Source organism: Musca autumnalis, unplaced genomic scaffold (assembly GCF_047663935.1).
Source record: "Musca autumnalis isolate F117 unplaced genomic scaffold, ASM4766393v1 scaffold_3, whole genome shotgun sequence".
Taxonomy (NCBI): domain Eukaryota; kingdom Metazoa; phylum Arthropoda; class Insecta; order Diptera; family Muscidae; genus Musca; species Musca autumnalis.
Genome location: NW_027411866.1, coordinates 94,004,088 through 94,031,514, shown reverse-complemented (window position 1 = coordinate 94,031,514; position 27,427 = coordinate 94,004,088). Strand labels below are relative to the sequence as shown.

Here is a 27,427-nt window from a genome sequence, read left to right as displayed (position 1 = left end):
CGATTAGTTAGGGACTCGATGGATGGAATTCTCTTTACTAAAGACTACTTAAAATTAAATAAGTAAAGGAACAGTGCTAATGTTATGTTCCAATATGGTGACATAAAATTATGTTATACTTGTTTTTGTTGCCGTCGTGTTCTGTTAGTTGTATGTTATACACAAACACCCTCTATGGTTTAATAGCAAAATTGAACTGCATTATGCACTATGTCCAATCTTTACAGTTCTATGTCTTTGATATTGGAACAAAACTATTTTTTGAAAATAAATTCGATGGTCTTGGCAACCCTATCCGTTAAATGCATCCAACTTCGCTTTTGTTTACAATCTCCCCCTACCCAAAGCATATCAACAATTTTTATATTTTTCGTAAACAAACAGCTGACATTTGTAGTTATAAAGCCAACCGCGGGATCTATTTCTATATACACGTATCTTCAGGTTGATATCACCACACTAACCACAATGGATACCAACATCGATAATGCCCTGATAGAAAAGAAAACTATATCACCAGGCAAGCAATTTATACCCCTAAAACCAGGCACAAGGGTAAGTAGAAGCCAGTAATTTTTGGATGATTTGTTTGCCCATTCTAGAAACGACATTCATTTATTTCCGTGCAGGTGAAATTTCATTTTCAAACAAAGAAACCAGATGGCACCATACTCGATGATAGTCGAAAAATGGCCAATCCAATGGAGTTGGTATTGGGCAAAAAATTCAAATTGGAAGTTTGGGAAGTGATTGTACAGAAAATGGCATTACATGAAGTAGCCCAGTTTACAGTGAATAAAAAGGTCAGACAAAGGTCAATAAAAGGATGTGAACACAAACATAAAAATGTTTTTAAAAACAGTACATTACGAGTTTTTAACATTCTTTTTTTTTCCACATTTCCAGTTAGTAGCTCAATATCCCTTTATATCAAAGACCTTGCGTGATGTTGGCAAAAAGGTGGAAGAACGTCGCCATTGCTGTGGAATGTCTCTACAAAACGATGGCTTAGGCTATAAAGATTTGGATGATTTGCTATCAAATCCCACAGATTTGATATTTACCATTGATTTGCTTTCCATCGAAATGCCTGAGGACTATAAGAAAGATACATGGCAATTATCAGATGACGAAAGACTATCTACATCAATGAAATTACGCGATGAAGGCAATGAACTATATAAACAAAAAGAATATGCCAAGGCTGAGGAATGTTATCGTCAAGCAGTGGGACTAATAGAACAGCTGATGATAAAGTAAAGTACCACAAAAGAAGAATGTTCAATTTAGATTAATTAAATTCATTTCATTACTTTTAGAGAAAAGCCCCATGACGTTGAATGGTTAGAATTGGCCAAACATAAAGTTCCTCTTTTGCTAAATTACGCCCAGTGTAAGCTGTTAGCTAAAGATTATTATGCCGTTATAGAACATTGCAGCGAAGTTCTACAGCTAGATCCTGATAATGTTAAGGCCTTATTTCGCAGAGCCAAAGCACATTTTGGTGCTTGGAATCCCGCAGAGGCTCGAAATGATTTTCAAAGAGCAGCAGAATTGGATCCATCATTACAGGCTGCTGTGAATAAAGAACTAAAGGCAATCGACAAAACTCAACATGAACGTGATCTTGAAGATAAGAAACGTTTGCAGGCATTATTTTAGTGTAATTTTAACTTTTTTACAAAATGTAGTATAATTTAAATTATTTGAAGAAAATCTATTTTTTGTAGATTGTATTATTGTATAATAAATGTTTTTATGTATTATTAATTGTTGGTATGCGAATATGTGCTTTTTATGAAAAATATAAATTTTTGTTCAATAACCATAAAATAGAATTTATACGGGATACGATTTGCACTCACAACACGAACTGTATTAAAGTTAATATGAACAATTAGAAACTACCCAGCTCTTCATCTAATTCGTTTTAGAAGAAAATATTTTAATTGATGATAATCATTTTATACTGAAAAATTTTTCTATTGATGTTTTCTATATCGGTTCAAGTTTTCATATAGATTTTCGATATCATGAGGTTGTGGCCTCAATATCCTACCGAAATGGCTGAGATTTGGTATTTAGGGGTCGAATATGCATATCAACCCAACTTCAGGTGGAAAGTTTTATACCCGCAATGAAGACTAAATACCAAATTTCAGCCATTTTGGTGGGATATTGGGGGTAAAACCTTGAAAATACCGAAAATCTGGATGTGCCGTTCAATGAGGGCTATATGAATACATGGGCCTATACCGATAAATTTCAGGTGGAGAGTTTTATACCCCCAACGAACACTAAATTTCAGCTATTTCGGTGGGATGTTGAGCCTAAAACCTTGAAAATAAAGGAAATCGGGAGGTACCGTTCTATGGAGGCTATATGAAATTTCAGCAATTTCGGTGGAATATTGAGGATACAAACTTAAAAATACCTATGGTGGAGGTACAGTTTCATGGGGGCTATACCAACTTTCAATACCCATTTCAAGTGGATAGTTTTATACACCCTGCCAAAATACAAAATTTCAGGCATTTCGGTGTTATAATGTGGCTAAAACCTTCAAAATACCGAAAATCGGGAGGTATCGTTCTATGTGGGCTATATCAAAACGTGGACCGATATAACCCATTTTTAAACCAAACATCCTAGGAGCAATATAAACTTCTATACAAAATTATAAAGCTCTCTTAAAAATTGGGACCTGTATCTTGGTTTCAACAGGCACACGGACGGACATGGCTGCTTCGGCTTAGAATTTTATGCTGATAAAGAATATACATACATATATACTTTATAGGATCTTCGACGAATATTTCGATGTGTTACAAACGACGGAATGACAAATTTAATTATACCCTCCATATTATGGTGAAGGGTCCGTGTGAAGTGCAACTTTTATATATACACAAACAAAATCCTTTTCTCCAAAAATTATGTCAACATTTTGTGAGCCTTTTTGGTCATATGAACTTGCCGACAAAAATATCAATTTGGATCAAAGCTCAAAAGTGGATTGCGAGAGAGGTATCCTAAGAGATGGACCGATATGACCCATTTTTGAACTTAAACAAAGTTTGGACAATATATTACTTGGTTCAACTTCTCTTCCGTTTAAGAGATTTCGCGTGTAGAATTTTAGCGAATATTTGTGAACTTTCGTGGGATAGGTACCAGAAGGAGTGGACTCCGTAAGCAGCATCTTCGAACTTTATCTAAGATTAGTTGAAATATTACGATATGCAAAGTTTGGAACAACGCAGTATCCTGATCGAGAGTTATCGCTATCAAGTTATCGCCACTACCGTGACCGTAGGGGTTTTGACAGCTTTCAGAAAGTATGGACGTGCCTCGAAACAGCTTGTACCGTCGAACCTGGGGCCTAATTATGTGATTCGATTCGATCGAGAATTTACTCGTGAATAAGTTTTCGACACGAGAAAAAAACGGCATGATAAGACTCGATCGAAATCACTGATCGAATGTTTCGAGAGTAACCGGTAATCGAACTATGTGTTCTTTGGGGAAAATTATGAAGGTAGACGTCAAAAAATGTGTTTATTTCAAATCAAAAACTAAAAAACAAAATTATGAATGAAAAAATGTAAATATTTGTGGAATTTTTTGAACACTACATTGAATAATAATTTCGGAATGAAGTTGTGCTAAGAAAATATGAAAATTATTAATGTTTGCAAAATTATTTTGTCATTCTTGTTACAGATTGCTAATACATCTACCTTAATAATTCTCTCTCAAAATAAATGAGAGAATTTGGTGGGTGTTTTGCATTAGCCTCTCTGAGAGAGTATTTCCTTTGGTAAACAACGGGGGATGAACTATTTAAAATGCCCTTTATTAAAAGTTGTTCACCTATAAAATAAAGCCTATTAATATTAAATAATTTTTTGTTTTGCAGAAATGCTTACTTTTTCAACTTATATTTTAACGACTGCAAACACTAATTTTTGGTTAATGATAGCATGCATATGTATTTATTTTAATTATAATTTTATCACAATTTCTTAAAACGACTGAAAAGGACTTTTCCCAATTTCTCTTATTTTGTGTAAAAAATGCTCACAAATATTTACTAATATCATTCTTCCTCTATAAACCGTCAATAAACAACAATTTTTTTACATTTTAAACACAAATACAATAAGAAATCTTTCATTTTGTTTGTTTACGATAGGCCATTTGGCTACGAGAAATTACTCGCAAATTTATGCTCAATTTCTCGATAATTTTACTCGATAACGAATGTTGTCATCCCAACTTTGAGTACTCGGGTCGAAACAACTCGATGTCGAATCACGTAATTAGGCCCCTGATCTATGCTTGGAAGACATATTACGATGTGCAAAGTGTGGTTATTCCCCTACTTTAGTGGGGAGGTACCCGACGGAGTTGACCACATTTTGGACTGAATCAGTTAATTCGTTAGAGAGTTATTGTGCGCTCCAGCCCGACCGACGGACGAACTTGGCTAATTCGACTCCAAATTGCTGGGAACGAATTTGAATTTAAAATAAAACTGAAGTATTCTTGAAACTTAAACATTCCACATAGGTTTCAATCAGGAAATTTTTGGCCAAAACTCTATTTTTGAAGTTTCGCAATTTTAACTTTTTTTGCACAGAATAATAAAAAACACCTCAAGTCATCTGAAAATAATTAGTTTTTGTAAATAACGTTAGTATTCGTTGATTGGCGCAGTACCAAAGTTGACACTTTTTTATGTAAAAATAAAACGGACTTTGTGCTGTAAAATATACAATTTTTGTTGTATTGCGTCGAAGCATAAATATACAGATGTGAGACCAAAGTTATTATGAATCGGGAAGCTGTTAATGAGTACTTTCATAATATTTACAAATAGGGCCATAAAATTTGTAAAATTAGCGTAATAAAATCAATTTTTATATATATATTAAAAATTATTTTTTACAAATATGTTTAAAATATATTTAAACTTTTAAAAAAATGTCCAAGTTTGTCCACCTCCAAATTGATTTTGGAAGATAGCTGGGGGTCTGTACTAATAAATTGAGAAATAAATTCTTGCTCAAATTTGCCACAGTTAAAATAAAGTGGATTTTTCTATTTTAAGATGGGAGAATTTTTTGTAAATACCTGTTGTGACTGTACGTAGTATCCAATTGAAATAGAACGGTAATACCTACATCTATCAGCCGATTTTTCTCAAAATTCATATTTAGGGGTTTCAGAGTGTAGAAAAGAAGTACGTGTAAGTTTTTTGAAAATAGGTCCATTTTTTGTCATAGCCCCCACATAAAAGTACCGTCCGATTTTAGATATTTTGTGAATTTTAGCGACACTTTATGACCGATTCGCCTGAAATTGGGTATTTCGACCTCTTGGAAGATATGAATCCTTCGTACCAAAAATTGTTAACATAGGTCAATGTTTTGGTTTAGACCCCACACAACGGGACCACCATGTTCAAAAAATTTTGGTAGTTTTTGGTCATTTTGGTCGATAAAACGTAAGAATTGCTGTTTGTACACATTTATTAAAAATAATAATTAATTTCAATACAAAATGGACGTTGAAATAGTTTTGGCCAGAAAATTTGGATTTGGGACCATTGTGCATTCTTGAAACTTAAACATTTAAAATAAAACTGAAGTATTCTTGAAACTTAATACCAACGTCATGTACAATGGTACATATTTTACCATATACTAACGTATTGGAACTTAAGAACTTAAGGAACTATTATTTGCCAAGTTTTTTAATATTAGTTTGTAATATTATTTATTGATTCAAAGTTATATTTGTAGTTATTTTTTTAAGGAGATCATTATGGATTTTATGCTTTACATAACAGTTAAATATATGTATATGAGTGTGTATTTTATATACTTTAAACTAAGATAATAATAATAATTTACATTCGCATGATAAATAAATAAAAACACAAAAAATTGCTAAAATTACATATTCATGCTATGACAACACGACGTCATTTATCGTCATTCATCGGGATTAAATGAATTAGGGGGCTTCATTTCCTATCATTTACTTATATCTTAACTATACCCTTTTCAGGCGCATGGTTGCAGCACCCTCAGCTTCACCCCTATGCTTATTATCGTCGGTACGCCATACAAATGGCTCCAGTCGATCCTCAACATCAAGGAAATTGTTAATTGTCTCAAGACTTTCCAGATTGGCGTTCAGTATAGAATTGCAACGACTCAGTTGTTCCGAAATCAATCGTACCTTAGCAAATTGCTCAGCATATGCAGCATAGGTTTTTTGCATATCAACAAACGAAGCAAAGAGTGTGGTAATGGAATTGCTTACCACCTTGGTGCGCTCCACCAGATGTGATTGATCTTGGGCCACCATATTTGCACACATATTTAAATGAGTTTGCATTCGACAACATATATTCAATAAATGTGGTTGTATATCAAGTCTTTCCAATAGCTCAGCATCTTTGGTAAATGTTGAAGAATTAATTGTGTCCCTCAGAACTGGTAAAAATTGTGGAATATTTTGCAGTTGTTGCAATTCGGTTTCAATCTCTTCGTGGGGATCTTTAACGCCTGGTTTGACAATGACTATACTATGAGTGCCCACTGTAGATTGTGGTCTTTTGGGTTTAGCTCCGGTATTGGGTCGCCTTAATACTAATGAATTACGATTAGTTGCCGGACTACTGCCAGACTTTCCCCGTATCTTTGGTGAGTCACCTATTGGTCGGTCTGTTGTGTAGGAAACATAAGGCAAATCGGAACAAACACTCAATGGCGGTGATGATGGCCTACTCATTTCCGATGTTGTTGGTGATGGTATTGGATCATTGGATTGCTTTAGTTTACTAGTTGTGGATGAACTTGCACTCCCCTGTCTTAACATAGAACGTTTCTTTATGGCCCCACCAGCAGTTCCTTGAACAATGGGAGGACGACTATTAGTAATTTGACTTGTTGGTATCCTAGTGTCAGCATCGAATAATTCACGACCATCTCCTTCAGCTCGTTGTTGGGAATGTTCAGCGCCCATTTTTTCACTTTACTCTTGTTTCCTATTACGACAATGACCTTTCCGAAATTTTTTCTCCTTCGTGTGAAAAAATCGCAATAAAAATTTATTTACGAATGAGGAAAAAATGAGATAAGGGCCAATAAGAATACGAGTAGATAGAGTAATAACAAAAACATTTGATAGAGCTGCCAAGTCAACATGACTGGTGTGGCGCAAGCGGAGAAACTCCGTCGTATAGCGTTTTTAAGGACTAAAGGGTGAACGAGAGGATAACAGCAAAATCATTTTAGCCGTGCAAGTCCTAAATACCCCGTCAGGAGGCCAATTGTTGGAACAATCTTATAATTTATAAGAAAATTTAGTTTGCGAAGTCGGGGGGAAAAATATTAAATCCCCGGCCCGAAGGCCGGCTATTTTTCGAATACCACCCTGCGATTTCTTTGAACTATTTACTGCAGATAGGGGTTATTTGTTGTTGTTGGATTGAACACAAAACTATGCATTTTTTATCTGGAGGAAGTCCATACTTGCCGAGATATGAACCTTAAAAGAATAAAAAACGGAAAGTCGCGCTTAAACCCGACTTGTTCCCTTTGCTCAAACGTTGATTCTTTTTTCGGCCTTAAAACGCCGTTTGTCTAACCCCCATTATTATAACCCTGCGTTTACACATGACAGGCCAGTTGAGTTCATGTATTGATTGTAAAAAACCCAAAACTTGCTTTCGTGACGTAGGCGTCCCGACAACTGCAAAAACAGTCGTAAAATTATGAATGAAAATCGTCGATTTCTTTTTGTTTTTCTTTCACATATTTTGTTTTTGTTCATGTTCTTTTGTTTTCAACACATTTCAATTATTATCTCACTTCTTTTTCACAAAAATGTCAAGAATTTGTTAACCCGGCTGTCTGTGAAAGAATGATGGACAGCTGGTAGCCAAACGACAAATGTATGTATGTGTTAGTAAATCAGAGTTGTATTTGAAGACAAACTGTCTAGTGTAAACGCCTAGTAAGTCTTCTTTTGTTATAGTTTGGATTCTCCGAACAGATTTATAGCGTTCCGGTTAACTTTAAGTTAAAGGGGATGAACATATTTCAAGGAGGACCTTCTTGGCATTAACTTTTAATTTTAAAATTTTGTTTTTAATGGCGATAAATTGGTTTATTTTGCGATATAATATCCATCCTATAGTAAAAGAAAGCATGTAATAATGACCCTAAAGGGGTGAGTACATAAGCTGCCTTGCCTGCTTACCTTGCTTGCTTTTGATAAAAGAATAAGGAAGTTTAAGTTTTTTTTTTATGACAATGAACATAAATGAATTAAATACATAATAGTTGTGTCTTTTTACTTTTTCAGTAATAATTATTCAGTAACTTCTTTTCAGAGAGTAAGAAAGATTTTACTCTTTGATACGAAAATAGAGAAAAAAAGTAAAAAGACAGCATTTAGTAAACTTTAGCAAGATAACAGTTGATAACCAAAACAAAAACATTGGCGCCAATGCATGAAAGAAAAACTAACTCCAAAGCAATGAAAAAGTTTTTAAATTTGAAAAAAATAAATAAAAAATTATTAGTAAATTAATAAAATAATCAATAAATATAGCTGAATCGTAATATTTATAGTATTTTTCCACAAAAATAAGGTAAACATTGTGCAGTTGACCATTAGCAGATGATTAAAAAACAGCTGATCGAACTTGCTAAATGTTGCTGGGAAAAATTCTTTCAGCAACTTTTATGGGGTTTCTACACGGTATGTTTTTTACATATTCATGCATAGCAACTGTCACTTTTTTCGCCCACATGTAATTCCTTCTGCACGGCAAAATTTTATTTTTCATTCGTTTTCTGTTGTTTTCTTTATTTATATCGCGTACAAACAAAACAGCTGTTTACCTTTGGTTGTACAGACGAGAATAGAGCGCGTTCTATTCGAAAAATATACATATGCATGGACATAACACTTTGATGCATTGAAATTTCTGTATGGTTCACACCATGTGTACAAAATTCAGATTTGTAAAAAGTGACAGTTGGTATGCACAAATATGTAAAATACATGCCGTGTAGAACACACTTTAGCAATTTCTCAGCAAACAACTGTCAAAATTGTTCTCTCACTTCGCTCTCTTTTACTGAACTTTTTTGTAAAAAGACAGCATTTAGTAACATTTCGTAATAATTATTACAAATTATCACGTAAAAAGACACACCTAATATGAAAAACTTATGACTATAATGTATTATCGTAATGACATGACAGAAGTTTCAGCACCTAGCTTTTACATAAAAAGTGAAATTAATGGTCTGTTCCTTTACTTTTGAAAGTGGTAAAACCGGCAAAAGTAGCAAAAGTTGTAAACTGCTCCCATATGAATTGTATGGTGTATGAAGTAAAGGAACGCTTTTCGAGTAAAAAGTGGTAAAACTTGAAGATTCTTGCACGTAAAGGAACAGAGCTTAAATGTGGATATACACAATTTGAATAAGAATAAGGAAGAAAAGGGCAACCCAGTTCGAAATTTGCTCGGCCTTCTTTATTCTTTTATTTTTATTATGTCAGAAATGAAGCAGGAAAGCAAGGCAATCAGGCAAGGCAGCTTATGTACGCAGGCCTTTAGAGTTTTTGTCGGGATAAGTCCCGGGCCACACTAGAGTAATTTCACTGAAATTTCAACATGAAATTATGCGTTTCTAGATCGGGTTCCATAGCCCCGGTCCACACTAGCGTGAATTTCTTTAAAAAATTTCATGAAACTAGGTGTTCTTAAATCGAATTCCCCACTACAGCAGTTTTATGATTTTACTCTACTATGGACGTCGATCTAGAGACGCATAATTTCATATCAAAATTTCAATGAAATTACTGTAGTGTGGCCCGGGACATAGTAAAGTAAAATAATGAAATTGCTTTAGAGGGGAATTCCATCTTAAGGCTTGGTTACATAAGCAGCCTCGCCTGGTTGACTTGCTCTCCTGCATGGTACAATTAAAAATCTAGATGCCTCAGCCCAGCTGATGGAATCTAAAATGTCAAAAAACTAGGAATTCGCCATGAAAAATCAAAACAAAAACCATATGATTCGGTAGGTAAGAGATAGCATGTCTACAGTTTATAGACATACACAAGCGATAAAAAGAGGCAACAAGAGATCATTTGGCGAAAATTTTGACAGTTTACATTACAAAAAAAGTTGCTTTCTGTAGCAATTCGCCGATGCATCTACCTTTCTTATTGTACCATGCTCTCCTGCTTCATTTCTGACATAACAAAAATAAAAGAATAAAGAAGAAAGGGGCAATATAGTTCGAAATTGACTCGGCCTTCTTTGTTTTTTTATTTTATGTTATGTCAGAAATGAAGCAGGAAAACAAGGCAACCCGGCGAGGCTACTTAGTCCCGGTGATTTCATTGAAAAAATTGCATGAAATTATGCGTCTCTAGATCGACCTCCATGGTAGAATAAAAACATAAAATTGCTGTAGTGGGGAATTCGATTTAAGAACACCTAATTTCATGAAATTTTTTAATGAAATTCACGCTAGTGTGGACCGATTTGATGATTTTACTCTACTATGGAACTCGATTTAGAAAAGCCTAAATTCATGAATCTTTTTAATGAAATTCACAGCCTGTTTCTGTATGTCGAAACGAAAATGTGTGCGAATGATCGTATATTATTAGAGTTGCACGTATTTGGAACCAGCTTCCTCCATTATTGCGCACATTTTCGTACACGGTACATGTATTTAAACAAAAATATACAGATTTTGTTTTAAATCAGGTCTGATATGTTATCCACAATGGTGGCAACAAGTATAGTAGTTCTCTTAGTTGATTTATATATTTTGAATGCTTATTTAACAGTAATATACATATATACATTTTTTTCCTCAGTTTGGATTGTCTTATACATTGGGGAACCAAATTCTTGGTCTTAAATTGTTAAGTTTACATTTAATATTAATTGCTTGAAGTCATGTTGTATGATCCATTGAATTAAAGTAGAACTTACTGTTATGTAATTATTTGGCTGCATTCAGCTTTTGCATTATTAACAGCCTGTTTCTGTATGTCGAAAGAAGAATGTGTGCGAATGAAACACGTCCAAACTCTTGTGTGTTTTTTAAATTTGTTTTTTGTTTTGAAGCAAAAGCAAAGGTAAAATTATATCGAAAGCTAAAGTTTGGGCGTGTTTCATTCGCACACATTCTTCTTTCGACATACAGAAACTGCCTGTAAGTAAATAAAAATGAAATGAAATACTACCAAACTCGTATGTGTGTTTTCAAATCTGATTTTGTTTTGAAGCAAAAGCAAACGTGATAATATTTCGAAAACTGAAGTTTGGGTGTGTTTCATTCGCACACATTTTCGTTTCGACATACAGAAACAGCCTGTTATTCTAGTTTACCGGAACTAATGCTAATGCTAAGTTTACATTTACGAAATCCACTCGATTTCAACTGTCAATTCCATAGCTCAAACGTCAAATGAAATCTCATCTGGATTTCATTTGACGTTTATCCTATGGATTTGACAGTTGAAATCGAGTGGATTTCGTAAATGTAAACCAAACATAAGTTTACATTTACGAAATCCACTCGATTTCAACTGTCAATTCCATAGCTCAAACGTCAAATGAAATCTCATCTGAAATCCATTGGATTTCATTTGACGTTTAACCCATGGTAGAATAATTCATAGGTAGGCCACAGCTAACAGCTGATTACAATTTTTTTTCTTTTTATGGCTTCTTCTGTCAAAAGCAGGGTTGACATTTCTTGCTGTTGTTGACATTATACAATAATAAAGGTAGATGCATCGGTGAATTTTCCCAACAAAAACTTCACTGTAAGATATTATCTTAAAATTGAGAACAAGGACGAAAATTCTATTAGCATTGACAAAATTAAAGTGGTTAATAGTGATACTTGCGAAATAACGATTTGTAAAATATTGATTATAATTGAAAATTTTTCTGAAAGTACGGGAACGGAAAAACTACAAATATTGTAAAAATACTAGCTGCAATGTCAACGTATATGCGAAGCAGATGCCCGCAATCTTGATGTTTGATCAGCCAAACTTGTCAAGTAGAAGAAAATAGAAGCGAATGACATTTTTGTTTTCACTGTCGTAAGTTTGGGTATAACTTTTGCTATTTTTGGAAGTCTTTTCTAGCAGTACTGGAACAGACTAAATATTCTGCAGCATAGCTAGTGATTTTTATATTTTACTTTATTTGGTGCTTTTATCATAAACAGTGAAGTTCTAAAATCCATATGTTTTTGCAAAAATCGGCTAACTATGCAGATACATCTACCTTTATTATTGTTGCATGCCATTTGACGTTTTAAGCCATGGCTACAGGGTTGTGTTTTCAGCGATTTTCATACCTGGCCTACCTATAAATTATTGTACCATGGTTTAACCCATGGTACAATAATTCATAGGTAGGCCACAGCTAACAGCTGATTACAATTTTTTTTTGTTATGGCTTAATCTGTCAAAACCGTGTTGACATGCAGAGTTGATATTTATTATTGATCAAAAAAATTCAACTCTGTTTTGTTTTCATTTCAACATTTCGTTCTTCTTCTTCTTTGTATACTCATCCGTTATCATTCATCAAAACAATTTTGACGTTTTAAGCCATAGCGACAGGGTTGTATTTTTTTTGGCGATTCTCATACCTGGCCTACCTATGAATTATTGTACCATGGTTTAACCTATGGATTTGACAGTTGAAATCGAGTGGATTTCGTAAATGTAAACCAAGCATAACGTTCTTTATGAGGATTTATTTGAGGTATACGCAGTGTAATTGATATTTGAAATCTAGTAGATTTACAGACTGTTTCACTGTGTCGAAAATGAAAACCAAAGAAAAACAACTAAACTTGTGTGTGATTTTTAAATTTTGTAGTTGTTTTAAAGTAAATACAAAATCAATATTGCCATGTCCCGGTCCACACTAGAGTGATTTCATTATAACAATTGCATGAAATTATGGATCTCTAGATCGACTTCCATAGTAGAGTAAAATCATAAAATTGATGTAGTGGGGTATTCGATTTAAGAATGCCTAATTTCATGAAATTTTTTAATGAAATTCACGCTAGTGTGGACCGGGACTAATAAATACAATTATATGCAAACGTGCTATCATCTAAGTCTTATGCCACACGCTGAAACTTGCATAAAAAACTTTCCAATATTATAGGGGCTCTTAAATCGAGTTACCCACTACAGCAAATTAATAAAATTACTCTAGTATGGATCTCGACCTAAGAGCGCATAATTTCATGTTAATTTATTTCGCCGTGTGGCAGGGGGCTAAGTTCAGTAATTTTAATTTTTTTGTAACGTAACTTACTCTTATGTTACACGCTAAAACTTTCATACGAAACTTTCCCATTATTTTGGCGTTCATAGATTGAGTTCCATATAAAAGTAATTTTATGAAATGAATGTAATGGGGAACTCGACCTAAGAACGCCAAAATAACGGGAAAGTTTCGAATGAAAGTTTCAGCGTGTAACATACTCTTATGTTACACGCTAAAACTTTCATACGAAACTTTCCCATTATTTTGGCGTTCATAGATCGAGTTCCATACAAAAGTAATTTTATGAAATTACTGTAATGGGGAACTCGACATAAGAACGCCAAAATAATGGGAAAGTTTCGAATGAAAGTTTCAGCGTGTAACATAAGAGATAAGAGGTACGGACTGCCAACTTCGGGTAGTTACTAGAAAAGTAACCAGTCTCTGAAGATGTGGCATTGTTACCAATTACTTTTGCTGCAATTCTTTATTAGAGCTATTTACCGCCAAAATACGCTTGGCAAATATATTATACGCGAAAAAACCCCTGATACACTACAATTTAAAGAAAAAATGGAAATTGAAAATATACAGACATGTGAAGAATTCAAAAATACCAATGGTCATCTAAATGGCACAACAAAGATAAACGGACGGACGAATGGTTGTCCAACAACCAATGGAACCAATTCAAAATTGGAACAGGAATATGAAAATAAGGACGAACAACAATACCTGGACTTGATAGAAAGGATCATTAAAACAGGTAGTGGTTGTGGCGAATGTATTTGCTTTGTACTTTGTCTTTAATTTTTTTCCTGATATTAGGAGCCAAAAAGGATGATCGCACCGGTGTTGGCACTGTATCCATTTTTGGTGCCCAAATGCGATTTGATATGCGCAATTGCTTCCCTCTATTGACGACCAAACGAGTATTTTGGAGAGCAGTGGCCGAAGAATTGCTCTGGTTCATACGTGGCTGCACCAATGCAAAAGTTTTACAGGACAAGAACATCCACATTTGGGATGGTAACAGTACACGAGAGTTTTTGGATAAGCTTGGTTTTACCGATCGCAAGGAAGGGGACTTGGGCCCAGTATATGGATTCCAGTGGCGTCATTTTGGAGCAAAATATCGCACATGCGACGATGATTATACCAACGAAGGAATTGATCAACTTAAAAATGTTATTCATACAATACGCACTGATCCTGATAATAGGCGTATTATAATGTCCGCTTGGAATCCAAGTGATATACCATTAATGGCATTACCGCCTTGTCACTGTTTGGCTCAGTTTTATGTTGCAAATGGAGAGTTGTCTTGTCAATTGTTTCAACGTAGCGCTGACATGGGATTGGGTGTTCCATTTAATATTGCTTCCTACGCCTTGTTGACCTATATGATAGCTCACATTACAGGCCTTAAACCAGGGGATTTTGTACATTCATTGGGTGATACACACGTCTATTTGAATCACATTGAACCGTTGCAAGAACAATTGAAACGTAAGCCTCGTAAATTTCCAAAACTGGTAATTAAGAGACAGGTTGAGGATATTGAAGATTTTAAATTTGACGATTTTGAAATAGTTGACTATAATCCTTATCCAAAAATCCACATGGAAATGGCTGTTTAAAACAGAAAGTTATTACTAATTTTTTTTTTTTTTATAAAAATGGACCAATGAATCTTAAACATTTTAACTTGACGGAATCGGGAAATTACTGACATTGTTATACGTTAGTTATATAAGTATTATTATTATTTTAACCGCTCTAACATATTTGATTTTCGTAAAATGTACTAATAACATAAAAATAAATTAATTAAAAATAAAAACAAAACTATTGTAACCTTCAACGTATTCATAAAATCATTTCGGGGGCACATTGGACAAATTCTGACCCTTGGGTGCAAATAATGAACACTTCATTCTGAAGAAGATGCTCTGAACCATACCTTGTATTTATTGTTGTAGCAACATAGAAACCTACGCAGAAGCACACTTCTCGTCTCGCTTTACGCCTCATTTTTTCGAGTATTTTATGGACGGACTAGTGTGTACTCTTCATTTTAAACACACTAATGAATCTTAGCGCCAAGAAATTTGCAAAAATAGGAGTAAATGGGGTGAACAAAGTGCTTGAGGCGTGAAGTGAGAGGTGAAGTGTGTCTCAGAACATACCCGATAGGTTTGATGCTGTGATGTTTCGGATTAATTGACCTTCTATTATTTTATTTTTATTTTTTTTTTATTTTATTAATAATTGCTGTAATCTATTTTTTGAACTTTTTTCTGTGACTGCCTTTGCAAATGTCCGGAAATATCAACAATTATGCACGATTGCCTCCTCAGGCATTTATAGCGACGTGATTCCCTAATACAAACTATTTAGGAGGGGTCGATTATGGATAGCAACCCAACTCCAGTTGCGTTGCCGACAGCAAATTTAAGAATAGCGATCTCGATTTCCGCATTGTGATTCATATTTTTTAAAATTAAATTAGTATCTGAAGGTGCAGAGCTCTGATATTGAATGAATTTGACGAACATTTCTGTCGTTTCACTTATTTTAGGGGTCGATTATGGATAGCAACTCAACTGTAGTTAAATTAGTATCTGAAGGTGCAGAGCTCTGATATTGAATGAATTTGACGAACATTTCAGTCGTTTCACTTATTTTAGGGGTCGATTATGGATAGCAACTCAACTGTAGTTGCGTTGCCAGATCAGGCTGTCTTAAACGTTATTCTGAATCTCCAACCTCTGGACATCCTTATACAGTTACAAGCGGCGAGAACGGCTTGTAGACTCCGAGAGTCGGGAACTTCGCCATGTTCACACTTCGGACATGCGAAAATCTTAAAATTAATTCATAGTCATTTAATTCAATTAAATAAGATGATAAGATCATCATCTGTACTTCATCAACCTCATCATCATCTTACCTCACCGTAATCTTTACACAATTTTCCCCATTTTTAATCTACCCAGGATGAACACAATGGACCAACGGTCTCCGAGTGAAGCAGTAACATATACTATATAATCATTATTTCCATGCCAAATGATTCCTATGTGACAAATATTGCTTTTGCTCTTCAAAGGCACTTTCAATTTACTCGAATATGTCTCCCAAGATTGCTTGCTTTCAATAATTAGCGAATATACCGGGCAGAATTCCATTTTTTATCAGCCCAATTATGAACGGTCTCTCACCGTGAGTTTTCTCTTTCTCGCCTCCTCCCCTATTATAAACATCATATCGCCGTGAGTGATGTTATGTTCTCACTGTTCCCTTATTATAAACAACAAGAGGGTGAGCAAAACTCACGTTCGTGAAAAAATTAGCTATTACAAATGTAAAAAAAGTGAGAAAAAGAGGCAAATTTCTGCTGAAATTTCTCACTACCGAAATCAAAGTGAGTTGAACAAAAAAATTTAAGTGTGAACATTTATTTTAAAAAATACGAATATTTTGTATCTGTAATGATAATTAATTGTATTTTAGGTTGAAAGTAACAAAAAATAATAAGAGATTTTTTATGTTGTGAGGTTATTGTTGACCTTTGGACGCTATTTTCTTTGGTTTTAATTTGGCTTGGAGTCAACTTAAAAATTTAAAAACAAATGGGCGTTTTTGTTTTTATTCTTATAAAAAGAAAGAAATATCATTATTATAAATTTCTACCATAATGTTTATAGTTGCATAAAACGAATGTTCTTGTTTTTTAAAGCTTAGGACATTGACCGCTAACATTTTTTCAGAGTTCTTTACGAATTCGGTCTGAATCTCTGAATTCTTTCAGAATTTGGTACAAAATTGGGTCTACCTTCAGTTCCAAGAATGGCATGTAACTATCCACTGGAGTTATATGACTAGGTTTGGCATCGCACCATTAAAAGACGCATGGTGCTATCAATATTTGCCTAAGAATTTAGACGACTGCAATATCCCAAGTATAGTTGAGCAAAAACTACTCTGGTTTGTTATGGACTTTATTCACACTATATTTGTTTACATTAGAACCTGCGACTATGTGAAAGCTAATCAAAACTACTTGAAATGCTTGTTGAGCAAGGGATTCTATCCAGTATGGTTGGGCTTCCCTCTCTAGAACGTGAAGATCATTCTTGATGGACCTAGTGTGTCGGGCCAACCCACCCAACGTTTTAGTTACAGTACTTGCTCGGGCATTACCGTGAGAGCCATCCCTATCTCACGGTAATGCCCGAGCAAGTACTGTAACTAAAACGTTGCCCGTGGTATGTATCAGTGAAGGAAGGCCTAAATCGAGTTTTCAGGTATGGACAGATCAAAAAGGTACATTCTGCATAAAGCGGCTCACAACTATACAAGGACCCAATCAGGAGCAACCCATGTCTGCAATTGTTATTCCTAGAGAGAGTAATGTACACGATTTGGATCTTTTGGGGTCGCAGTCTTGGAAAGAATGGGAGATTGTGCTAAACACAACTTCCACTTCATTTCCTTGGTATTCCTCAGACTTTGCCATTTCTGTTATCACCCAAAATGCAACATTAAACATTTACTTATTGTAGCCATTTAATGACGTTTTTAAACGACATTTGTTCACTTTTTTACGATTTTCCAATAAATTTCACGAATTCTTCAGTGTAAATAAACAATTTTCACATATCTGCCAAAACAAAAGAACAGCTGTTACAGATGTTGTCATGTTGTTTTAATGTTGTATTTTCTTTTACCAATATCCATGTTCTTTTACAGTGGATTGTTAATAACTGACATTTTTCTTGCTAGAAATGTTTATTAATTTGAAAATTTATTTATTTTTTATACAAAAAATAAGAATTAATTAATCTCAAAGTTATTTGTGCAAAAAATGACGGTATGGCAACACAAATTATTATTTCAAGGGTTCACAAGTCGCGCCATTATTTTCCATTTTCCGACATGTCAACCCTTGTTCACTTTTTGTGCTCCTCCCTGCTCAATCATAATAGCTCGAGCAGGTGAAAGTGAACTGCAACTCACTTGTGAGTAGCTCCCTACGTGAAGATTCATAATCGCTATGTATAATTGTTTTAGCACACCAACTCTGATTACAGAATAGAGGGTGGTCCGATTTGTTTCTGATCATGAACCCTATTATCTCGGAAATGGTTTTTCATTTGTTAATTGCTTACAACCTGTTTCGGTATGTCGAAAGAAGAATGTGTGCGAAAGAAACACGTCCAAACTCTTGCGTGTTTTTCAAATTTGCTTTTGTTCTGAAGCAAAAGCAAAGGTAAAATTATTTCGAAAACGATTTTGATTTCATTCGCACACATTCTTCTTTCGACATACAGAAACTTGCTGTTAATATCTAAAATAATTACTTGGATATCCAAATATCCATCAATTTATTTCTGTTACTAAAAACCATTAGAAACCTCAAACTTATGTGTTATAGCCGTTTACATTTTTACAATAATATAAATTCGCGCGGCAAGACCATATCAACTGAGAACGAATGTAAAAACTTTTCTTTCATTTGTTAAGGTGTCCGAAAACGAATGCTATGTGGTGGGCGTTTATTATCAAACTTTTTTTATTTGAAAACGATCGGGTCGGATGCTGGCGCCAAACAGATACTCTTTATAGCACAAACACATACCACATTGCGACAAATTTATATATGAGATATCAATTAATTTCCGTTGTATCACAGTTGGTTGGATTAGATTTTGATAATTTGCCATTCTCCCCCAAACCATAAAGAGTTGCTTTACACATAATTGGTCTGTCCCAGTACTGCAAGAATCTACTAATTTTTACTATTTCTTTCTATAACATAAAGGAAATTTTTTTATCATAGTAAAAAGTAGTAGCTTCTTGCAGGTTCTGGAACAGAGCAAATATCTTCTTTATAAATGCAGCATGTATACCTTTTATATCAATATGATATCAAAGTATTTTTAACTTTGTAAACATAATTTTTATAAAAATAACGTCAAGACAATTAAGAAAAAATATTTTAAAAAAATATCAACAAATCTAATATATTTCGTAAAATCAAGAAAAAACATAGATAACAAAAGAAAAAATGCCATTCTATACACCGCGTCCAGTACCACAACAATGTAATGTAATGCTAAGATGTGCTTCGGCCATTAGCTTGAATTCTTGCCCTTGGGATCAAAACTCAAATGAATGGAATCTGAGTAGCCGCAGTTGTGAGCCAACATTCAGTTTTAGGTATGAAGAGATTGCTATTATGCTAATATACATACGTATGCGCAAATGTACTACGATTATTATAATACGATTGATTTCTTTAGAAACCCCTCCCAAATGATGGACGATGAGAATGTGGTGAAAGAAAACAACATGGAAAATAAAATTATTACCACTGATACCGAGGAATATCATAACGTTGGTGTTGTATCTGAAACTCAGAGTGATATTGTACCACCATTAGATTTGCAATCTGAAGAAAATTATCCCATGGCAAGTGAAATGACCTATTCAGTTAAAATAGATAGGCAGCCGGAATTGGCCTATGCCACATGGCTATCTGCAAAGAGGTAATTAATGCAAAACATGTTTCTAGAAAAAAACCTTTAAACATCAGTTTGAAATTTATACTAAAACAAATCTTTTTGTGAATAATACGTTAAAGAACAACGTACGTTAAAGAAACACTAGCTATCCCCCGGTCCGTGCAGTTGGTGCGTCGTTCTATTGATTAATGTATACATACATCGTTACCATAAATGCCCGAAGTCGTATCTCCAAAAAATTCAAAATTAGTTTTTTGATTGAATCTAATACATAAGACTAAAATACGTGCAGATTTTGTTGTAATGACGGATCCCAAAACCAAGCGTTTCCGCGGTTTTGGTTTTATTACTTACTCCCAATCTTATATGATAATATCCCATATACTTCATAAAACAGATTTTCATTTTACAACGTTTTTTGCTTCTCTTGTAAAATTATTATTTTGTTAGTTACGACTTTTGGCATTTGTAGTGACGATATACAAAATCTTGCATATTTCGATTAGGTGTTTTCTAGGGCATTTTAGTAACCAACCTCACGATATTTCAGTAAAAGTGAAAGTGGTTGGATTAACTTATAGAATGTTCAGTTGCCGTTGCTTGTTGGCAGCCACTTCACTCGCAGTAGTAGCTTCTTACAAATTTTACAAAATCGAAAAATTTTTTATTTGCTCATTTTAAAGTACAGGTAGAATAGTAAGTGTTCCATACGCCATTTGCCCGTTTTGAGATAATAGCATTTAATTGTTTTGCGTCACAACTGCGTGGAGCTGCTGAAATACTAATAATAGTATATAGAACATATTTACAAAAGTATAGAGGAATATGTATTGGAATATAAAACTTAGAGATTTTTTTTTAAATAGAATTTTTATCGATTTGTTCCATATCCACACTAATGACGCAAAAGTGAAATATTGTTAATCACATAGAACAAAGTGACAAAAACATTTTCCATGTTTCCCTCAATAAATTAAATACTTCTAAATCAGGCCTGCTCAAGGTGCGCACCTGAGCTGTCGGTGTGTGTCAATTTTCTCACACACACAATTTAAAAAGAGAGCTTTTGTTTTTGTTTTGAATATTTTCAAAATTAAAAATCAGTCTCTATTGAACATTCAATGAGGAAGGTTCTGTTTTCGAATTTGTCTATGAATTTATATGCGTACACTGAAAAAATGAATGAAGATACTGAATACGAATTTTTATTTGCCTAAAATTTTTACGGCAAATTAGAGTGTTTGGTTTGTCAACGCACTTTGGTTTGTCACGAACTTGATTTGCAACAAATTATAACATCAACAGTCACATTTGGTCAAAATAAAATAATTATTCTACTCTATATTTTGAAATATAAAATAAAAAAAAACTGTTACGATATTTCTCACAGTATACAGAGAGACAAAGGAAAATTGAAATTTGTGTATTTCAAAACCAACACAATTACAAAATGTGTTTGTATGTGTCTGAGCAGGCCTGTTCTAAATCGAAAATTCAAGTTCTGATTTTTGAAATGTGTTTTTAAACTTGTAAGTTTTTAAAATGTTTGCTTTGTTCCAGAACCTGCAAGAAGCTACTATTTTTTACTACGATAACATTTTTTCCTTTATGTTATCGGAAAAAATAGTAAAAATTAGTAGATTCTTGCAGTTCTGGAACATACCAATTAATTATCATAGCGATTATGAATCTTCACGTAGGGAGCTACTCACAAGTGAGTTGCAGTTCACTTTCACCTGCTCGAGCTATTATGATTGAGCAGGGAGGAGCACAAAAAGTGAACAAGGGTTGACAAGTCGGAAAATGGAAAATAATGGCGCGACTTGTGAACCCTTGAAATAATAATTTGTGTTGCCATACCGTCATTTTTTGCACAAATAACTTTGAGATTAATTAATTCTTATTTTTTGTATAAAAAATAAATAAATTTTCAAATTAATAAACATTTCTAGCAAGAAAAATGTCAGTTATTAACAATCCACTGTAAAAGAACATGGATATTGGTAAAAGAAAATACAACATTAAAACAACATGGCAACATCTGTAACAGCTGTTCTTTTGTTTTGGCAGATATGTGAAAATTGTTTATTTACACTGAAGAATTCGTGAAATTTATTGGAAAATCGTAAAAAAGTGAACAAATGTCGTTTAAAAACGTCATTAAATGGCTACAATAAGTAAATGTTTAATGTTGCATTTTGGGTGATAACAGAAATGGCAAATTCTGAGGAATACCAAGGAAATGAAGTGGAAGTTGTGTTTAGCACCATCTCCCATTCTTTCCAAGACTGCGACCCCAAAAGATCCAAATCGTGTACATTACTTGCTCGGGCATTACCGTGAGATAGGGATGGCTCTCACGGTAATGCCCGAGCAAGTACTGTAACTAAAACGTTGGGTGGGTTGGCCCGACACACTAGGTCCATCAAGAATGATCTTCACGTTCTAGAGAGGGAAGCCCAACCATACTGGATAGAATCCCTTGCTCAACAAGCATTTCAAGTAGTTTTGAATAGCTTTCACATAGTCGCAGGTTCTAATGTAAACAAATATAGTGTGAATAAAGTCCACAACAAACCAGAGTAGTTTTTGCTCAACTATACTTGGGATATTGCAGTCGTCTAAATTCTTAGGCAAATATTGATAGCACCATGCACAGCACTCTGCGTCTTTTAATGGTGCGATGCCAAACCTAGTCATATAACTCCAGTGGATAGTTACATGCCATTCTTGGAACTGAAGGTAGACCCAATTTTGTACCAAATTCTGAAAGAATTCAGAGATTCAGACCGAATTCGTAAAGAACTCTGAAAAAATGTTAGCGGTCAATGTCCTAAGCTTTAAAAAACAAGAACATTCGTTTTATGCAACTATATACATTATGGTAGAAATTTATAATAATGATATTTCTTTCTTTTTATAAGAATAAAAACAAAAACGCCCATTTATTTTTAAGTTGACCTCAAGCCAAATTAAAACCAAAGAAAATAGCGTCCAAAGGTCAACAATAACCTCACAACATAAAAAATCTCTTATTATTTTTTGTTACTTTCAACCTAAAATACAATTAATTATCATTACAGATACAAAATATTCGTATTTTTTAAAATAAATGTTCACACTTAAATTTTTTTGTTCAACTCACTTTGATTTCGGTAGTGAGAAATTTCAGCAGAAATTTGCCTCTTTTTCTCACTTTTTTTACATTTGTAATAGCTAATTTTTTCACGAACGTGAGTTTTGCTCACCCTCTTGTTGTTTATAATAAGGGAACAGTGAGAACATAACATCACTCACGGCGATATGATGTTTATAATAGGGGAGGAGGCGAGAAAGAGAAAACTCACGGTGAGAGGCCGTTCATAATTGGGCTGTATATAATTGAAAATTGTTTAAGCTTTCGCATCGATGCACGGATATCTCGGAAACTAGAGCAGATAGGATAAAGCCGACTAGAAATTCAGAAAGAGCATACCGGAAATCCTTAGAAACCACCTATATCTAAAAAAGTCAAAAATGGCGTATGGAACACATAAGCATGACACCAACGATATGTTTTTGCGTGATTATTATAAACATAAAAAGCTTGTACTTAATAGACATTTTTAAAGTTTTTTGACTGATTTATGGCAAATGAACTATCCATTTTTTAGTTTAAATCAAGGCATATCGACAAGGTGTGATCTATCAGATGAAAACAAAATCTTCTAAAAATATTTGGTAATTTCTTGTAAAAAAAATCATGAATCATTTTTCGTGCTCAATATGTGGCCATAACCCCATAAGGCTACTTCAGTAGGTTAACAGGTTCGCGGGATGTATGGAGGAGAAGTAAGAGAGGGAGATATAACACATAACAGCAGTAGTCCTGGTCCAGAAAGTATCCCTACAACGGGCACCGCCACTTCCCAAAATGGTAATGTTTAAGACATTTTTCGTAAATTTTACTCGCAAATGTCTAAATTTTGGTCAACGCTTCATATAAGGAACAAGTTCCTCCAATCTTTGAAAGATGGCGTAACCGGTAACTCAAAAAAATTCCATTCGAATTGCATCGGATGTGTCCAGTTTCGAGGGATATTGTCAGATCTTCAACATGTTAGAATGTTACTTTCCGCACTATCATCTGTCAAATATTGTTGTTGTAGCAGCACGAAACACTATGGTTTCGGGTCAATCCGGTACGCAAGAACCCGCTGCCGTGTGATTGATCATCTGTCAACTCGTCGCAGGTATTGCGTAGTCATGCAGGATCGGTCTCTACGACACATTCGGATATTTAGAACATATTAGCAACAGACAGCAGCAAATTGTCAGTAGCAGCATGTCTGTGAGAGCTGCATACTCGGAAGGCTTTGAAAGATATTGTTTCAATGGAACAGAACACACTCCAGAAATTTCCGATAATGTGAGACAACTTCCCAAATCTATGAAAATCCACCCACAGATTTGGATTGCTTTTAAAATGTAGACACAATTTTATAATTTAGTTCAGATTTTAGTTTTTTCAAAAAGAAGGTGTGTGATTGCGTTGTTTATTCGAAAGATATAACTGCATGTTATTCTGAATGTAAATTCCCTGTTAGTTTTTTCACTGTCTCCTTTAAGTTGAACGGCGAGAGATCACCACATATTCTTTTCGTCGGAGATTTAAGATAAGTTTATAGTGTTCCATAACTTTTGCATGAAAGATCCAAATCTTGCTTGAATGAAGAAAATTGACCCCAAGCCCTTCATCGTGTCTAGTTTGTTATCCTTGACCCAGTCATATAAAGTTTCGTATATCAACACAAACTTTTTCATATTTCAGAAAACTTCTTTCCGTTGAGGCTGCACGTCGCAGAGCAGAAGAGGAGCGAAAACGTCAAGAATTAGAAGAACGTAAACGTTTAGCTAAGGAAAAATATGAGAAGTGGATGGAAAATAAAGCAAAACAGCAAAAGCAAAAATACTCTCAACACAACCATAGTGAATCTATATCAAAACAAATGTACCAACAAAGTCAATCATCCTTTTCGAATGTTTCTGAAAAATCATTAAGTTCAATTGTTAATGATGAAAAGCCTAAGGCTCACTTAGATGAATGGGAGCGAAGGAAACGTTTGCAGGAAGAACGTCGACGCATGCGTAAACAACAGGAAGAACAACAACGTCGTGAATTGGAAGAACAACGTCGTAAAGCAGCTGCTGAAGCTTGGGATAAATGGTTAGCTGATGCTGCCAAGAAACCTAAACCAGTACCATTGAATCGTGGCATATTTACATTACGTGGTACAATATCAGATATTTTCGTAAATCCCAATGAATGGAAACCTATATTACCCAATGGAAAGAATTGAATGGTTATGTGTGTGTCATCTATGATTTTTGTTTTAAAAATATATTTTTTATACGTTATTTTCATTTAAACACATCTTTCTTAACTTGAAACATCTAAAATAGTTAGGATCGACATGACGGCTTATTTAAAAGTGCCTGACAGAAAGGCTGATTTCCGAAACGGCGTTGTTTCTGTTATGATGATGCAAAATCTTCCTAATACATCAGTTTTCTAACTGAAGCTTATTTTAAGTGTATTCTGCGTTTCAAACGCGTACCCGTGACGTTTTGGATTACAATACTTCGTATTAATTCGGTATCACTGACGTTTCGGGAGTCAGCTAAGATGAACCATATTAAAACTTAATATGCCGATATGAGCAGTTATTCTTTTTATTTGATTTAACTGATCTTTCGAGATTTTAATTTACCATAGAATTTCCAAAATTTACAACTATGTATGCTTTTTTGCCTTAAAACTAGAATTAAGGTAAGGTCGTATTAGGCAAACGTTTGAGCAAGTGAGCGTAAATAATGCATTGAAATTTATGCTCACTTGCTCTTAGTAAGCGCACACTGCCGGTCGCTGGAGCAAACTAATGTGACCTTGCCTTTAGTTATCAACTATGAAGTTTTCTTATCTTTGAAAGGGATGAACTTGCATGGCCGATTTAATATTTGTCTTAATCGCCGATGGAGCTTTACCCAATTGACTTACACCACCAGGACTGACAGAACTCATTGGTGCTGGAGGACGTATTGCTGCAGGTGGTACCATCATACTGCCGGGACCACCACCAGGCATGGGAATACCCATTTTCAAGCCTTTACCCATACCGACGGCTGCCACAAGGGCATGCGTATCAGCCATACTGCTAGTTTGTTGTATACCAGCCCTTGATGAAGATTCGATATCCCATTCCTCACGTTTTTTACTCACCATATCAAGAATATGTGAGACTACCTTATTGTGCTGAGCTACTTGTTTTGCAGCCGCTTCGGCTGATAGATTGGCAGCCTTCTGTTCATTTTGTAACATTTTTTGTTCAGCCATTGGTTCGGGTTTAGTACGTAAATAATCCGGCACAATGTCATGTGAGAATACTGGTACTCTACCCTGTGTTATTTGGATTAGAGCTTCATCCCGTTCTGGGGACAACATTAATGGCAGAACAGTTCGATTGCGTAGTGGAGGGCATATTTCCTTGGACAAGATTTTTGAAAGACCAGTGAGCTATACACAATACAGGATATTATTTTATTTAATAAAATTTAGCAATTAGAAATAAGGTACCTACATGACTTGATATCAAAGCAAAATTATCCAAAAATGTTGGCCAGTTGATGAATTCGTATTCCGTTTCCAATTTGTGTACCATTGCTCCTATAGACACCTTCAAATCGTTTAAACGATTTTGGACCGCATCCAGGGTCATTTCCAGCTGTTTTTCCTCGCGAGACATCTTTTTATTTATTTGTTGACAAAACTACTGATTTGTATAAATCAAGTTTGTTTTTCTGCAACGAAACAGTTCAATGGTGATTCCGTGAAATGAGCTATTTGAACTGCATTCAATTCCAGTGTTGCCGTTCGATAATTTTTTCGGACCAAAACTTTCCAAAAAACGGTCCAACATTTAAAATCCAAACAAAAAATGTTTTCTGAGTTCAAGTTTTTTTTAAATGTATTTACATTTTTATATGCTCCACCATAATATAGGATGTATAATTAACTATAGAATTCCGTTTGTAACGCATCGAAATATTTGTAGAAGACCCTATGAAGCATATACAAGGATAACCCAAAATTTTTTACAAATTCGTACAAATTTTTACTGAATGCTGAATAACAAAATTATCGAGCAAAAGAGAGCGAGTTTGGAAAGTTCTGTGACTGAGAACTTGCAAATTTTTGCTGGAAAATTTGTCCCGCAAAAATTTGCAAGTCTGATCAGCAGACTTTTAATCAGCTGTTCGATGCAAACAACTGGAAAAACATTTTTGTCTAAGAAAATTTCACAATTTTGCATTTTTTTTAGATTTTAAAGCGCTGTGGACAGGATTATTGCTTTAAATAAGTCAAATGCAATTTTAAAATTTATTCTTTCGTTCCATTTGTTGTAAAATATCAAAAGAAACAAAAACAATTTCCATACATTTTCGGAAGCAGCTGATTTTCTTGCAAGTTTTTGCAAAATGTTGTTCTATAACTTTTTGA

General features: G+C 34.4%; 5 protein-coding genes across 5 annotated transcripts; 3 read left to right on the top strand and 2 right to left on the bottom strand.

Moving 5' to 3' along the window:
- Positions 1-319: 319 nt before the first annotated feature.
- Positions 320-1,833, top strand: LOC141399719 (AH receptor-interacting protein). Its single transcript, XM_073978940.1, has 4 exons — positions 320-555; positions 630-803; positions 907-1,256; positions 1,320-1,833. The coding sequence occupies exons 1-4, from the start codon at positions 469-471 to the stop codon at positions 1,660-1,662; spliced, it is 954 nt and encodes a 317-aa protein (XP_073835041.1). The 5' UTR covers positions 320-468; the 3' UTR covers positions 1,663-1,833.
- Positions 1,834-5,754: 3,921 nt separating this feature from the next.
- BORCS5 (BLOC-1 related complex subunit 5) lies at positions 5,755-7,626 on the bottom strand. The gene has a single exon (XM_073972751.1). It carries the CDS (start codon positions 7,036-7,038, stop codon positions 6,061-6,063), a length of 978 nt encoding a protein of 325 aa, XP_073828852.1. The 5' UTR covers positions 7,039-7,626; the 3' UTR covers positions 5,755-6,060.
- A 6,179-nt stretch (positions 7,627-13,805) lies between these two features.
- Ts (Thymidylate synthase) lies at positions 13,806-15,217 on the top strand. Its single transcript, XM_073978939.1, has 2 exons — positions 13,806-14,126; positions 14,189-15,217. Exons 1-2 carry the CDS (start codon positions 13,811-13,813, stop codon positions 14,998-15,000), a joined length of 1,128 nt encoding a protein of 375 aa, XP_073835040.1. The 5' UTR covers positions 13,806-13,810; the 3' UTR covers positions 15,001-15,217.
- Positions 15,218-19,327: 4,110 nt separating this feature from the next.
- LOC141396997 (uncharacterized) lies at positions 19,328-25,299 on the top strand. Its single transcript, XM_073972746.1, has 3 exons — positions 19,328-19,585; positions 19,669-19,914; positions 24,701-25,299. The coding sequence occupies exons 1-3, from the start codon at positions 19,434-19,436 to the stop codon at positions 25,227-25,229; spliced, it is 927 nt and encodes a 308-aa protein (XP_073828847.1). The 5' UTR covers positions 19,328-19,433; the 3' UTR covers positions 25,230-25,299.
- On the bottom strand, positions 25,239-26,751 carry MED8 (mediator complex subunit 8). Its single transcript, XM_073972748.1, has 2 exons — positions 26,508-26,751; positions 25,239-26,443 (listed from the first exon to the last, which is right to left on the bottom strand). The coding sequence occupies exons 1-2, from the start codon at positions 26,670-26,672 to the stop codon at positions 25,847-25,849; spliced, it is 762 nt and encodes a 253-aa protein (XP_073828849.1). The 5' UTR covers positions 26,673-26,751; the 3' UTR covers positions 25,239-25,846.
- Positions 26,752-27,427: the final 676 nt, after the last annotated feature.